We start from the raw sequence: 16292 nt of genomic DNA, 5'->3' as shown, positions 1-16292 counted from the left end.
TGGGATTGGGTATATGCACAGGGTAGTGCGAGTTTCCCTAGCTAAATCCTTGGGTCCTTCTCCAGTCCCACCTCCAGCTATATCGGCAGTCTCAGCAAAGGCCCAGCTGGCCTGTGAAACTAGATCATGGCACACTGGTGACTTCATCAGGGAGAACTAACAGTACAGTGGTTCTACCCCTGCCAAAGAAGGGTCCAACCCTTTGCTTAACTCAGTAGCCCTGTCATCTGCCTTCCTGGGGAGCCCTGATAGTTTCCTCCACTCCCACCCCAGCTATAGCTACAGGAAGGTGCTCCATGCAGCCCACACATGTGTTGTTAAGTCATTGCCCTTTTTTTTCCCCCCAATCCCCCTGCTGTTTTTCTTAGTAAAAGCCTGTGTCATCTCTAACATGAATAGCCACTACAGCCTTGTAACCTGTGATGCCATCACCTGGGTCCCAAACTAACTTTCAGTCTTTTCAATCCTTTCTCTATCTGAACCCTTAATTCTAGCCAGTTTGGACCACTTACCATTCCTCCAATAAGCAGCACTGTTTTTAGCCTTCCCACCTTTGGTATACTACCCTCCCATCTGCCTGGAAATACCATCTTTCCTTCTCTTTGCCCTGGAAATACTACTTGCCCTTTAAGTTCTGCTCATTTCTCTGTCTCCAAGAAGTCTTCCCAAAGGGCTCCAGCTACAGTACTCTGAACATGTGCCACACATTAGCCTCGTGGCATAGACTGCTTGGTAGTCACCTACACATCTTCCTTGTCAGTCTAAGCTTCTGGAGTGCGGGGACTCTTACTTATGTCTGAAAGCCCCTTCCCCAAATTATGCTTGCTACTGCTGCTAAGTCGCTTCAGTCGTGTCCGACTCTGTGCGACCCCATAGACGGCAACCTGCCAGGCTCCCCCATCCCTGGGATTCTCCAGGCAAGAACACTGGAGTGGGTTGCCATTTCCTTCTCCAGTGCATGAAAGTGAAAAGTGAAAGTGAAGTCGCTCAGTCGTGTCCGACCCTCTGCGACCCCATGGACTGCAGCCTTCCAGGCTCCTCCGTCCACGGGATTTTCCAGGCAAGAGTACTGGAGTGGGGTGCCATTGCCTTCTCCAAAATTATGCCTAGATGGTGTCTAGCCAGCTGGTCAACTAACTGCTTACCCTGCACCCACTCACCCTGTGAGTGAGTGGTATACCCAGGAGGTCAGAGGAGGGGAGACAGGCAGCACTGGTTGGCACAAACCCAGGGCCAGACAAGGAGAAGCAGGAAGAGCATCCCCAGAGGTTGGGCAGGGCTGGCTGTAATGATGCACTAACACGGTGTGGTCCTGTTTAGCTTGTTTATTGAAAAGTTTGAAGCAGTCTTACATGTAAAAGTCAAAGTGAGCAAATACAGAAGTCTCAGAAACCACTGCCAGTCACTGCAGAGCGTTAGGCTGTTTGCCTCATGCTCCCTGCATATGGGGAAGGCTGAGGCCTAGTTGACAGAGTTGGGAGGGTGGTGGGGTTCTGTGCAGCCAAGGTAAGAAGGGCCTGAAGGCAGCCACCCCTCAAGCAGTGGGATGGGGCTGGGCAGCTAAGGAGCAGTGATGGCAGAACCCTCAGAGCCAGGAGGGCAGCTCCTTGGGAGACTAGGGCCACAGGGGACTCCCAGGAGTGTGTGTTGGGGAAGTGAGTGAGGGAACAGCCTGGAATGTGACAGGTGGAGAGGGATCCCTATCCCAGCCTCACAGGCCTGAGTAGGAGGCCTCTGTGGTCTCAGACCAGGATGATTCCCGGCGGGAAGCTGACGGCTGCCGCTGGTGGCACCTCTGGTCAGGGCAGCCCAGACGCACGAGTAGCACCCACATCCGCTCTCGGAACTTGACACCCACAAAGGCATAGAGCAGTGGGTTGAGGCAGCAGTGCATGTAGCCCATGCCCGACGTGACCGACTTGGCTATGTCCACACTGCTTTCTCTGCCGCAGTTACGGGCTAAGGCCCCCAGGTCCATGAGGGTGTCCACCAGCACCACCAGGTGGTAGGGGGTCCAGCAGAGGGCAAAGGCCACCACCACCACCACCACCAGCCGCATGGCTCTGAGCCGCCGCTGGCCCCTGGAGACCAGCAGCACAGCCAGGATGCGGGCATAGCAATAGGCCATGACCAGCAGGGGCAGCAGGAAGCCTGCCACCAGCTGCAGGATGCGCAGAGCTGTGTGGCCCTCCTGTGGGAAGTTATACTGGCAGTGGGTGGCATTGAGGCGGTTGTCATGGTGGGAGGACAGGAAGATGAAGTCTGGGAGCGCAAAGAGCAGACAGAGCCCCCAGACTGCCACACAGGTGAGGGCCACGCGAGTCGGGGGGCCCCGGCGGTAGAGCTGGGTGGCGTGCACAATGCTCAGGTACCGATCGAAGCTGATACAGGCCAGCAGGAGGGCCCCTGCGTAGAAGTTGATGTTGAAGAGTGCACCTGCCACTTTGCAGAGGCCAGAGCCAAAGACCCACTGGATGGCTGCATCCACTGCCCAGAGAGGGAGTGTCAGCACCAGCAGTGCATCGGCCACAGCCAAGTGCAGCAGAAAGGTGTCGGTGCTGCTCAGGGCCGCCCTCTGGCTCAGCAGCACAACTGCCACGATGCCATTACCCAGAAGCCCCAGCACAAAGAGGAGGCTGTAGAGGACGGGCAGGAAGGTGCGGTCGAAGTTGAGGCTGAAGTCCTGTGGGCAGGGTGGGGAAGTACAGCAGAAGTAGGTCTCATTTTCTCCGTAGTCATAGGAAGAGTTTTCCAGGAGGTAGGCAAAATCGGAGGCTTGGAACTCTTGGCGTTCACTCATCTGTGGAGGGAGGGCATAGAGCGTGTGAAGGCCTTGGAAGTTACTCTTTTGAGTAGGAATTTGGGATGAACAGATACACGCTACTGTATATAAAACATATATAACAAGGGCCTACCACACAGCACAGGGAACTAAGTAGCTTGTAGCTTATCTATAATGGAAAAGAATCTGAAAAAGAATACATATTTATGTCTGCATAGCTGAATCACTTTGCTGTATACCTGAAACCTTGTAAATCAACTATACTTCACTTAAACAAGTCACTCCTTGAAGATTTAGTCTGAGGAACCTTTTGTAAAGCAGCTGGGCTTCAGGCTGCCACTGTCCTGCGTTTCCTTCCAAACCCGCCCCCCTGAGCTCCATCTGCCCGGCCTGGGTGCTGGGCTGATAACTTCCCTTCTCAAAGCCTGCTTCTCTCTCTCCCTTCTGGGTCATCCCATTGGCACGGGATTGTGAACCAGAGGGAGAGCTTCCCTTCTGTCCCGAGCCCTCCCTGCTCCTTCTCTCCTCACCCTTTCTTTATGGCTTATGGTCCTCAGTTCCTGGCCACGCCTAGTTCCACCACCTTCCTCCCCAGGCACCTCCCCACAGTCCCCTCTCCCAGTCACTGGCCCTCCTGTTCCCTCCTCAGCCCTTGCCTGGGGACCCCAACTTCCTGTCCCCCATGGGGCCCCTCTACAAATCACTGCTGCCCCCCAACACAAGTTTCTGCCCCTGTCTTTCCCCTCCCCTACACTGAGGCTTGCCACCCACCAAGTTGGGTGGCCCCCCCACCAAGCTCCAGTAGAAATATTTCTTCTTCCCTTCTCCCACCTCCCCGCAAACCACCCCAGAGCTGTGGGTCTCCCAGGTGCCAATTCAGTCCAGCACGGAAGATCTAAGTTCCAAGTCAGAGCTGAAGGGAGCCTTGGGGGCCGTGAGGGGTGAGCCTCAACCTCATGCATTTTGCAGATGAGGCATCAAAGCCAGAAAGGGGAGGGACTTGCCTGTGGTCATTCGCAAGTCAGTGGCCAAGGTGGTTTCCGAATACCCCGTCCTGTGCTGCTTCTATACAGTCCCTGCATTCTGTACCTGTTCACCCAACCCTCTGGTGGCCCTGACTTCTGGGCCAGTCCTGACGGTCCCCTCATGTCCTAGACTCTCCACTCATAGCTATGGTCTGGCCTGGTTGGGCAGCGGCACTTACCTCAGGGACCATAGCTGGGCTGGTACGCTGGCTGCTGGGCCGCGTGCTGCCTGCCCCTCTGCTTTGGTGCTTGTGGTCGGGAACCTGCACTATACAGAGGAAGTGAGGGTTTCACGCGGTTCTCAGCAGCAGCCTCTTCCATGGGGTTATCTACACCAGACCTCCTTAGACCTAAGGCCATGGGGTCCCTACTCCACCACGCCCCTGGCCCAAGGTAGCCACGCTGGGAGTTGGCCACAAGCCTGGGACCAGAAAGGCTGGGGCAGCGGGGCATGGGCAGGTGCTTTGAGGAGAGAGATCTGAGGGAGAAGCAGGTAGCTGACAGGGGCAGGGCAGCCCTGCTGCCAGGGGTAAGATCCGCTGCTCATCAGTCCTGGGCTGGAGTTCATCTCACATGACTGTAGACCGGCTTGCTAAATGTATTAACTGTATAAAGGAGCTTAACCTTCTTAAAAACTGAAGATATTTGAGAGCAGTCCAACACACAAATTCTAGTCCTTTGCCATTGCCCCTCCCCGCTAATCAACAGGAGCAAGGAACGGGAACTGCTAGTAATGAACTGGCTGTGTGCTGGGTGTTGCTTCAGGCACTTTCTCTGACACTGCCTCATTTCAGCCACACAAACCCCTTGCATAGGCAGTATCCCCATGGCTAACCCAGAAAGGGGAGAGGCCTTTGTCAGACACAGCAAGTAAGGTTAGGTGCTAGGATTGAACTCACAGTTGTCAGACTCTTCCTTTTACTCTGCCTTTACTCTGCCTCACACTGCCTTCAGCTGTTTTTTGATGGGTAAACAGTGATGTATTCATGCAGGTAAAAACAAATGAACTAAAAGCTAGATATTTTAACATGGAGGCATCTAGAAAAGCCAATGACCAACAGTGGAAGAAGCAAGTGATAGAATTCTGTGTATCGTTTGATACCACTTATGTAAATTTGAAAAACCACACACACAAAACAATACCATCTTGTTTTGGATACAGCTGTTTGTTTTAGAAGGTTAAAGTAGGGAATGAACACACCACAAATCCATGAGAGCAGTTGCTTCTAGGGGAGGAGAAGGGTTGGGGAAGAGTACATGGGGATCTCTTTTTTTAAGGAAAAGCTGTAAAAGCATTTGTGGAGCAAACCAGTCTCTTGATAGCTGCGCACTGCAAAAGTTCCTCCCTCACCTAGCCTGGTGCCCCCTCTGCCCTCTTCTCCCCTCCCTGCTCTCATTAACAGAGGGGAAAGGTGGCCCTTTGCCTCACCAAGCAGTTTCCCTTTCTCCTCGTAGACGAAAAGCAGAGAGAGGGAGAAGAGAGAGATTGAGACAGAGACCACGGCTTTGGGGTCCAGTTTTCAGTCAGAATGTGTCACCTGAGCCTCCAGGCTCAGGCCTGGAATTCAGCTCAAACTTTCTGACAAAACGCACACTTGGGAGGCAGCAAGGCCCTTCCCCACCTCCCGTGGTCAGAAGATGTGACTATTCTCTCTCTAAGCAGCTTGTCACTTGCAGGATCCAGGCCAGAGGGAACTAAAGGCTTGGAGGAGGTCAGGAGCAACACAAGTAGGGGAGCATGGGAGGATTCCAGAAGCCTGGCAGTTAGGAAAGACAGGACTTGGCAGGTGATGGCCTGCGGGTGGGGGCGGGGGAGCTGGGACCATGGTTTGCAGTGCCATCCCATGAAGAGTTTCCATTCCCTGGGCTTCCACACATGATAGAAAGGAGGAAAACAAGGAGCTCTATCTGTTCAACTGAAGGAGTTCTTGTATTCTGCATTCATACCCTTCGCCTGCTTTTTGGTATTAGAAAGATCTTTTCTTTATGAATTGATGGTGACAATAGTTAACGGTTTTGGAAATATCTTGTGTTGGGAGAAGTTGACAACCTGATGTGGGTCTTCCAGGCACATGTTGGAGCGTACAGGCCCATGTGACATTTCAAAGTCTCTGAATCTCTGGCCTCCTTCCTGTGTCCTAGTCTCCTCATTTGCCACATGGGGACCACTATCCCCACCTTCATGGGTTGCTGGAAAGGAAAAACAAGAGAAGTTCAGATAAGACCATTGGAAAGGGGCAGAGAGCTTTCTTTTCTGAGTTGGGCTATATCCTGAGAAGCTAGCCTGGGCTATGGGGCAGGCTGTTCCCGCTGCTCCCTGTGTGGCCAAGATGCAGTATGTGTGTGTGGGCTCATTTGCTCAGTCGTGTCCGACTTTTTTGTGACCACGGACTGCAGCCCACCAGGCTCCTCTGTCCATGGAAATCTATAGGCAAGAATACTGGACTGGGTAGCCATTCCCTTCCCCAGGGGATCTTCACAACCCAGGGATTGAACCTGCTTCTCCTGCGTTGGCAGGTGGATTCTTTACCACTTCCACCACCTGAGAAGCCTGTGATGAGGTGGGAAGAATGGAAAAAATGCTGAATTTGTTTGGCTCCAGCTCTGACTCAGCCTTGCTCAAGGTGTGTGACCTTGGACCAATGACATAACAGTTTTGAGCTGGTCTCCGCAGGGTTGTTACAAGATGATCTGAGATGACCAAGGCTGTGAGGCCCCTGCACAGGGTCAGCCATTAATAGAAGCAGAGCTGAGAATGTTGAGTGTGAGGGATACTGGCCACAAACCCAGAGGTACTGGGAGCCCTTTCACATCAGGGACATGGTGGAGGATGGATCCTTCTGAAAGGCTGCCCCTCGCCTTAGCTCGGAGGGTTTGACTAGTCCTGCTCTAATCCTCTGGCTATGCCAATATGTCAGCTTAGGAGAATCATTTTATCTCTCTACCTTGGTTCCCTCATTTGGAAAGTAGGGATTAAAAATAGTAAACATGTGTCAGGGCTGTTCTGTGAACTGTAAACAATACATGTGGCACAGAGTAAAGTACCCAGTGAGCAGCAGTTTCCTCCCCTTCTAGTAACTTTCCAGATCAGCCCCTCCCAAGGCTGCAGAAGGTCAGGTCTACAGTGGGCTGCTGCTCTCTCTCACAGCTCACCTGCCTGAGAAATTGCCTGGGTCATTGTGCCAAGCCAAGTTCTCACCTGGCCCTCGAATTTGGCCCCTTGTGTCCCAAGAAGCCCCCAGACCAGGTCCCAAGCAGACCGAGTCCTGGGGAAGACCCAGCTAGCCAGGGGCCTGCACCCTGAGTTCTGGTGGCTATGCCCTTCTGCTTCTGGCCTTCTGAGCCGCCAGGGGGGAAGCTTTAGAAGGAAGTTAGTCAGAGTGAAGCTGCTCCGGGCCCCACCTGTGGTCAAGGTGTGAAATGTGCACCTGTCTCTTCTCTGCCACCCCTCCCCCTGTTTTTTTTTTCTCTCTTTCACACCTCTGGGCTGTGGTTTGGGGAGCTGGGAGGCTCAAAGATCTGAGCTCTGGGCCTGGTCCCTCACAGGAAGGAGGGCCTCCACAGCTGTCTGTCAGGCCAGCCAGGGAAAGGGGCCACTTCCTCCTCCTCCCCCTCAGTGTCTGCTGTTTCACAGCCTCTCTCGCAGCTTCTCCAAGTACCGCTGGAAGCCCTGCTCCCAAAGTCCTTTGGCTGCCTGTCCCCAGCCCTCAGGGGAGCAGGCTCAGTGAGGCCCAAGCTTTCCGTGGGGTTCAGGCAGTGGATAGGCTGGGGCAGAGCCTTTCTTACACGAAATGAAGAAGAATGCTAATCCCAGGAAGGAGTATAGGAGGCCCAGGCAGTGCTGGGACTCTGCTTCCTTCTGCCGGCTCTGGATTTCAGAGAAGGAGAGCTTAAGTCGCATGGAGGCCCAGGGATTGGGAACCACCCCTCCTTTGCCCTTTTCCCTGTAGCTCTGAGCCTGATGGAGGCAAGTCCTTCCTAAGGGCTGGGGCCGTGGGCTGGAGCCTCAGCAGTCCAGGCCCATGAGACTAAGCCCCCAAGCTATAGGAAGGAGGATGTTGCTGCCATTTGTCAGGTGGCAAAGGGAGACAAGGCATGTCAGGCCATGGGAACAGGAGATGCCAAGGCCAGGAAGTGAGGAAGAGCTTGTCAGCCCAGGGGCAGGCAGTCTGGTTGGGAAAGAAGGTATGTGTGAGAGTAGGGTGAGGGCTGGAGAATAGTTCAGGACCCAAACCATGGGAACAAGCACAATGACCTTCCTGTTATCCTGTCCACATACCAGCAGTGCCTGGGAACTGATAAATACAAGTTATCTTCTACTTGGCAAGCTCTTGGCTTTGTAATACATGATCTCCTTTAAATCTTTCAGCCTCCTGGGGAGGCAGAGCTTGCTGTACTCATTTTGGAGAATGAAGTGAAGGTTCAGAAAGATGAAGCAACCTGTCCCAAGCTAGTCAGCTAGAAGGGTTTGTCACAACATTCCTATCCAGGCTACTTTCTAATGTGCTCTCCCAATACTCACAATCATGCCCAAGGATTGGATCTTTCAGGAGCCACACCTTATTCACCACGCAGCTTCACGCAGGCATCTTGTGTAAGGGCAGGTGTTCACCTGTCGGGGCTCACGCCCTAGAGGGAGCTTTGGTGGACCTCACCAAATCTCCATTCTTCTTCCCTGCTTCTCCTCATTTACCAGGGAGAGGAAATGTCAGTCTCCAGGATGAGGAGCCCAGAGGACCAAGCAAAAATCTGCCAAGTGCCAGACCCCTTTTGTGATACCTGAAGGAGGATCTCTGGTACTTCTGGAAGTCTCCATTCCGCTGCAGGTTCCTGAAGACCCGACTTGGAGAATTCCCCACATCTGCAGTCAATGTGCATCTGTTCCCATCCCGCCTTGTTCTTGGGATGCCAGCTCTGTTCTGGGGCCTGTCCAGACTCTCCAGAGGTGCAAGTAGCAACATTGGGAACACACAAAATTTCTATCATGGAAGGCTGACTTTGATGAATTCTTTTTTTAAATCTAAGTATTAGTTGATTTATAATGTGTTAGTTTCTGGTGCACAGCAAAGTCATCCAGATATATATGAATGCATGCATGCTGAATCACTTCAGTCACGTCCAACTCTTTGCAGTGCTATGAACCATAGCTCACCAGGCTCCTCTGTCCATGGGATTCTCCAGGCAAGAATACTGGCGTGGGTTGCCATGCCCTCCAGAATATACATATATTCTTTTTAAAATATTCTTTTCCATTATAGTTTATTACAAGATATTGAATATAGTTCTCTATGCCATACCAATAGGACCTTGTTGTTTATCTATTTTATCTATAGTAGTTTGTATTTGCTAATCCCAAATTCCTAAATTGATGCCTCCTCCACCCCATTTCCCCTTTGGTAACCTAAGTTTGCTTCTATGTCTGTGAGTCTGTTTCATAAAAAGTTCATCATATTTTAGATTCCACATATAAGTGATATCAAATGGTATTTGTCTTTGTCTGACTTACTTCACTTAGTATGATAATCTCTAGGTTCATCCATGTTGCTGCCAATGGCATTATTTCATTCATTTTTATGGCTGAGTAACGGAGCCTGGTGGGCTTCCGTCTATGGCGTCACACAGAGTCAGTCATGACTGAAGCGACTTAGCAGCAGCAGCAGCAACATTCCATTGTATACATACACCTCACCTTTATCCATTCATCTGCTGATGGACATTTAGGTTGCTTCCATGTCTTGACAATTGGAAACAGTGCTGCTGTGAACATTGGAGTGCATCTAACCTTGATGGATTCTTGAGTCCCCATCACTCCCACAGTGAGCAGGTAGAGGCTATTCTCCTGCGCTGCTTGGCTGTGCCACCCCATGGAACAAAGTCACTGGCAGGCCCAACGTTTGCTTCTTAAACTTCCTTGGGTCACCCAATGGAGTGAGATCAAATGGGATAATAAGACAAGCTGACATCTACTGATTACTTAATTATGCACCAGGTGCTATTCTGAGAGCTTTATTGGGATGAGCTCATTTAATATAACTGTGTAGTAACTATGACATTACTACTATTATCATCCCCATTTTACAGACAGCAGAAACACAGTTTAAGCAACATGCTCAAAGCCACATAGCCAGCAAGCAGCAAAGAACTCCTGCTCTCACCCATTACACTATCATGCCTTTTAAGGTGAGAGGGACTGGGATGGAGAGTGATGTTCAAAGAGGACAACTTTGGCCTTCTTTGTAACATTTTACAAGGAGATCAGATTCACTATTAGCTGCGTGATTAAAAAAAGAAATCCAAAAGGAAAATAAAATTAAGCTAAAAACCTGGGACAATTGGTGAAATTTGAACATGTTCTGGAGATAAGATAAAAACCTTATACCCATGCCATTTTGCAAAGTTTGATAATGCAAATGAATATCTTTGTATAAATTATGACTGAGGAATTTAGGGGCAAAAGGCTATCACATCTGCAACTTTCTTTCATATAACTTGGAAAACAGATATGCAGAGTGAGAGAAAATGCACAAAGTATAAAGGCACTGGGTCAGCGTGCTAATAATTGGTGATACTGGGAAAGGGTATAAAGGAGGTCTTTGTACTATTCTTGAAACTTTTCTGTACATTTGAAACTATATCAAAATAAAAGTTGCTGAAAGGATCTCTGTCATGCAGTATGGGTTTGGTATCAGATGCTATTCCTAGGATAAGTTTAGAGGCCTTGTGAGAAGAAGGTGGGTCTGAAGTGGCCTGGGAGCAAATACTCACTGGCTGGGTCCTTTGGCCTCATCCCTGGGAACTCCCTTCTGTGGCTCAGTCCCCTTCCCTCCTCTCCTCCAGCCTCCATTTGCTTCTGGCTTCTCCCTTCCCCTTTCCCACCATCTGGCTGCCTCCAACCTCTCGGCCTGGAGGTCCAAATTTCCCCACTGCCTTCTGAGCAGTGGCACTGGCTCTCGGGTGGAGGGCACTGGCAGCCCATGTACTCCTCCAAGCCCTTCACGATCTCTCAGAGAATATAGCCTGTGCCTGAGGCTGTCAGGGTGACCCCACTCTTGGCTCAGGCTGGTTGAAGAGAAGGGACTGGGGCTTGGGTCCTTCAGAGGGTGTCACCAGCTGAGAGCCTGGAGTTCTTGTTCCCAAAAGAAGTGGTCCTGCCATGTTGGGTGAGGACCCTGCCTGGGAGGCTGCTCTCCCTGAGGAGCCAGTGGTCTGGGCGGGGTGTTTGGCTGCTATTGGGCTCGCACGAAGAGGAAAAGGCACACCCCGGAAACTATGGTGCCTGCCACTAAGGAACTCCACTGAGCAGGAGCTGCTGAATGGTAGCATCTCTCCCTGGGTCCTTGTCTTGAAGGGAACCCAGTTGTGTATTAAGTTGGCCTCCCAGGAAAGCCCCTTGCTGATGGGCCTGACTCTGGTCTGAACTCTACCTGCCTGGACTCTGGTCTTCTAGAAAATTCCTCAGCTAGTCAAACTAATTTCCAAAAATCCCATGTGATGGTGGCCTGGGGGACTTTTTGTCCACATGTCCCGAGAAGGCTGCCACATGTTCTGGCCTTGCCGCTCATTTGTGTTGGTTCCATATTTCTCCAACTAGGGAGCTTTGCAGGTGGTGCTAGTGATAAGCCAATGCAGAATATGTAAGAGACATGGGTTTGATTCCTGGGTCAGGAAGATTCCCCTGGAGGAGTGCATGGCAACCGACTCCAGTATTCTTGCCTGGGAAATCCCATGGATAGAGGAGCCTGGTGGGCTACTGTCCATGGGGTTGAAAAGAGTCAGACATGACTGAACGACTTAGCATGCGTGCAGGCGCTAAGTCATCTGCACAGGAACAGGCATTCGGGTTCATCTGGCCAGAAATGAACCGGCTCTGTGCCACGCAGTGTGGCAGAGCAGGTGAGCAGATGGACTCTGGAGCAGCCTGCTGTCCAGGCTGTCTGGACTGGATTCCTGGCTCTGCTATTTGCTAGCTGTGTGACCTTGCACTGGTTACTTCACTTCTCTGTGCTTTGGTTTCCCTCTGTGGATGAACAGAGTTAGTATGCTGCATATGTCAAGGTGCTCCAGTCAAGGCCTGCTGCACGGTCAGTGCTACCCTCCTCACTATGGCTGCTGAGGTCCTCCCAGGACTCGGTACACCCTGGGGGCAGCTTCATTTAAAAAAAATTTGTATTTATTTAGCTTTTTTGTTGATGTATAGTTGTTTTACATTGTGTTAGTTTCTAGTGTACAGCAATAGTTAGACATATATATCCTTTTTCTTAATCTTTCCCATTATGGTTTATTGCAAGATATTGAATATAGTTCCCTGTGTTATACAGTGGGACCTTGTTTATCTATTTTAAAAATAGAGTTTGTATCTGCTAATACCAAACTCCCTCCCTCCTCATTTCCCACTTGGGTAATGGTAAGTTTGTTTTTTATGTCCGGGGGCAGCTTCATTTGCATTGAGGTACTGCACACCCCAAACTGGAAAGCCTAAGCCTTGGTCCTGAGTTGCTGAATTGGTCAGAGCGCTGACGTCTTTGTTTGTGGGCCCAAATGACAGTTTGATCCCAGTGCCCAGGTCTTCTGGTGATGGGCTGAGTTTCCTTCTAGATGCAGAGGGGACTAGGTGTAGAAGGTGAGCCTTGCTCTGGACTAGGGACTTAAAAGGAGCTTGAGGAGACACCAAATTGAAAACATGCTTTCCCTTGCGATACCCCCAAGTTCCTCACACAGAATACCATGTTAATTGCCGACTCGGCCAAAATGTCTGTTGATGAGGGGACAGACAACAACAATAATACTAATCAGTAATGCTTATATAGCACTTACCATGCCATTTGAAGCACCTTTACACATACATATCCTAACAACTCTTTGAGAGATTCTATTTTTATTCCTATTTTAAAGGTGAGAAAACAGACTCAAATAGGTGAAGTAACTCATATGAGGTGAAACAGCTGGTCAGTGACAGAGCCAGGCTTTCAAACCCAGAAGTCTGACTTCAAAATCCACATTCTTAACAACCCTGCTCTACTGTCTTGAGTTTGAAAAGGCTATTACGTGATTTTAAGAGAAGCAGAGGCTCCTGAAGCTGAGCTGCAGCTGGGCCCAGGATGAATGTGCAGCTCAATACGCAAATCCTAAACCTCAACCAAGGTTCCAGAGTGGCGAGGCCAGTGCGGGAGCTGCTGCAGAAACGAAGGCAGGGCCACTCCTGCGACAACAGAGGCTCCTCAGGCATATTTCACAGCCAGTGCCAGAAGGGACGTGAAGGACAGAAGTCTGGAACTGCGAGGTGGTTACCATGGAAACCCACAGTGTGCTAAAGCTCCAAGCTCAGATGAGCCTGTCTGGGTCTTAAAAAAAAAAAAAAAAAAACAATTGATATATTTGTTTAAATTCTAGACTTTTTTTAAGAGAAGGGCTTAGAACAAACCCTCTGTGAAATTCAGATGAATTTTTAGCATATTTGCTAGTGACTGCAGTCTTTCACATAAATACCCAGAGGATTTATAAACTACTATAGTGGCTCAGCTGGTAAAGAACCTGCCTACCAATGCAGAAGACACAAGAGATGCACGTTCAATCCCTGGGTCCAGAAGGTCCTCTGGAAGAGGAAATGGCAACCCACTCTTGTAGTCCTGCCTGGCCAATCCCATGGACAGAGGAGCCTGGTGGGTTAGAGTCCATAGGGTCGCAAAGAGTCAGACATGGCTGAGCATACATGCACGTGCACAGTGGAGTATCGTGTAGCTAGAGAAGTGCTTGCATGTGAAGAGGCGTAGGATAAGATGGTTGAGGAGAATGGGTGTGAGGAGACAGTTTGGGGCAGGTAGGTGTAAGGAGACAAGTTAAAGGGAGGGATAGTGTTTGTTCACTTTCATGCATTGGGGAAAGAAATGGCAACCCACTCCAGTGTTCTTGCCTGGAGAATCCTAGGGACAGGGGAGCCTGGTGGGCTGCCGTCTATGGGGTCACACAGAGTCAGACATGACTGAAGTGGCTTAGCAGTAGCAGTGTTCGCTGAAGTGTGAGTAGCAGGGGTGGCAGGGAGGGGAGAAAGAAGGTGATTTACAGCTGGAATCCACAGCACTGATTGGCCACCGCTAGCCCAGTCTGCCTCTCCTGGATTTCCATTCATCTTTGCTGTGAGGACGGCATCCACTGTGGCTCCTGAGCTGGTCCCCTACCCTCATGTCAGGTCTGGGAAGTTTGGCATGAAAGGGGTCTGTTTAGCTTCTTTGAACTCCAAATTAGTGACAAGGAAACTTCAGTTTCTCACATAATACCTCTTCCTGTCCTGCGATTGTTATCCCCAAACGCGAGTTATCTGTAGGATGCACTTTGGCAAATACCAGTACAGAGAATGGAGGCTGTTCTCTTGGCCTGCTTTCAAAGCCTTCTGTGATCTCAGCCTCCTGTGCAGCCTGATTCTCCTCTCTGCTTTGTGCATCCTATATGGTAACCAAACTGAGCCCCACACTGTTGCAAGCATACCCCAAGTTTTCATGCTTGGTTCGTCTCTACCCGAGGCCTGCCCACTGTCTAGGACTCAGAGGTACAGCTCAGAGACAGGAAGGCATTACAGAGTCCCTTTATTTGGACACCATGGCTCTGCCCTGAGGGCCCTAGGTGATAAGGCTGACAGAAAGGAGAGGCGAGAAGACCCAAGGCAAGAAGTAGGAAGTTTCAGTACCCTCTGCCTACCTTCCAAAGATAGAAATGGGTTGAAATTCTTCTGTGGGGCAAGTCTCTGACTAGAAGTGTCCTTGGCCATCTGATCTCTCTCCTCCAGCCTTCTTCCCCTTGGAACCACTCACTTCACTGGGAACCATTGAACAAGTATAGAAAGACCAAGACAGGCTCAGGAAGACCTCAGCAGGAGTCCTACTGAGGACAAGAACTGTGCAGCATGGTGGTAGTAAATGGGCTTTGTTTGGTGTCTGACAGGCCTGGGTTTCAATCTCGTATTGGCCACTCAACAGCTATATGATTTGGGTAAATCACTTCGCTTCCCTGATCTCAGTTTCCACATCTGCAAAGTGGAGATGATATCTACCTCGTATGAAAAGGACGAAATGTTTGTTTAAAGGATTACATGAAATTGAACATTTATTTTTATTAAAATTTGTTCAATTTTAATAAAAATAAATGTCATCCAGGAAAAAAAAAATAAAGGGTTACATGAAACAAATTTAGGAAAATCACCCAGTGAAACACCTGGCCTTCTTTGACAACCACTCTAAAGTAGCCACCCCATCCCTTACTGTCCCTTTCAGTTCAGTTCAGTTGCTCAGTCGTGTCCGACTCTTTTCGACCCCATGAACCACAGCATGCCAGGCCTCCCTGTCCATCACCAACTCCCAGAGTTTACCCAAACTCATGTCCATTGAGTTGGTGATACCATCCAACCATCTCATCCTCTGTCATCCCCTTCTCCTCCTGCCCTCAATCTTTCCCAGCATCAGGGTCTTTTCCAATGAGTCAGCTCTTCACATGAGGTGGCCAAAGTACTGGAGTTTCAACTTCAACATCAGTCCTTCCAATGAACACCCAGGACTGATTTCCTTTAGGATGGACTGGTTGGATCTCCTTGCAGTCCAAGGGACTCTCAAGAGTCTTCTCCAACACCACAGTTCAAAAGCATCAATTCTTCGGTGCTCAGCTTTCTTTATAGTCCATACTCTCACATCCATACATGACCACTGGAAAAACCATAGCCTTGACTAGATGGACCTTTGTTGGCAAAGTAATCTCTCTGCTTTTTAATATGCTGTCTAGGTTGGTCATAACTTTCCTTCCAAGGAGTAAGTGTCTTTTAATTTCATGGTTGCAATCACCATCTACAGTGATTTTGGAGCCCCCAAAATAAAGTCAGCCACTGTTTCCCCATGTATTTGCCATGAAGTGACGGGATCAGATGCCACGATCTTAGTTTTCTGAATGTTGAGCTTTAAGCCAACTTTTTCACTCTCCTCTTTCACTTTCAGCAAGAGGCTCTTTAGTTCTTCTTAGTTTTCTGCCATAAGGGTGGTGTCATCTACATATCTGAGGTTATTGATATTTTTCCTGGCAATCTTGATTCCAGATTGTGCTTCTTCCAGCCCAGCGTTTTTCATGATGTACTCTACACATAAGTTAAATAAGCAGGGTGACAATATACAGCCTTGACATATTCCTTTTCCTATTTGGAACCAGTCTGTCCCTTTAGCTTATTTGATATTCATTATCACCTGCTGTTTATTTGCTTATTTGTTTATTGATTGATCACTCCATTACAGTATACTTTTCACAAGAGATACAGTTTTATTATTTTAATTACTATATTCTTAGGGCCTTCAATAGTTTCTGACTCATAGTAAGGGCTCATATATATTTATCGAGTGAGTGCATGTATTTATATATAGATGGCTATAACTCTCAAGCATACGACCTGGCATTGCTGCTGTCAAGCATGTGACCTAGCACAAGCTGTATTCTGGAGAGTACTTTTCTAGGAC

At 49.5% G+C, this 16292-nt stretch overlaps 1 protein-coding gene across 1 annotated transcript; it reads right to left on the bottom strand.

Annotated features, from left to right (window-relative positions):
- Nucleotides 1-1310: 1310 nt before the first annotated feature.
- CXCR3 (C-X-C motif chemokine receptor 3) lies at nt 1311-4215 on the bottom strand. Its single transcript, XM_019956497.2, has 2 exons — nt 3987-4215; nt 1311-2800 (listed from the first exon to the last, which is right to left on the bottom strand). The coding sequence occupies exons 1-2, from the start codon at nt 3996-3998 to the stop codon at nt 1712-1714; spliced, it is 1101 nt and encodes a 366-aa protein (XP_019812056.2). The 5' UTR covers nt 3999-4215; the 3' UTR covers nt 1311-1711.
- Between the last annotated feature and the right edge of the window lie 12077 nt (nt 4216-16292).

This window comes from Bos indicus, chromosome X (assembly GCF_029378745.1).
Source record: "Bos indicus isolate NIAB-ARS_2022 breed Sahiwal x Tharparkar chromosome X, NIAB-ARS_B.indTharparkar_mat_pri_1.0, whole genome shotgun sequence".
NCBI lineage: Eukaryota > Metazoa > Chordata > Mammalia > Artiodactyla > Bovidae > Bos > Bos indicus.
The sequence above is the reverse complement of the archived record's forward strand: the minus strand, read 5'-3'. Positions and strand labels throughout refer to the sequence as shown.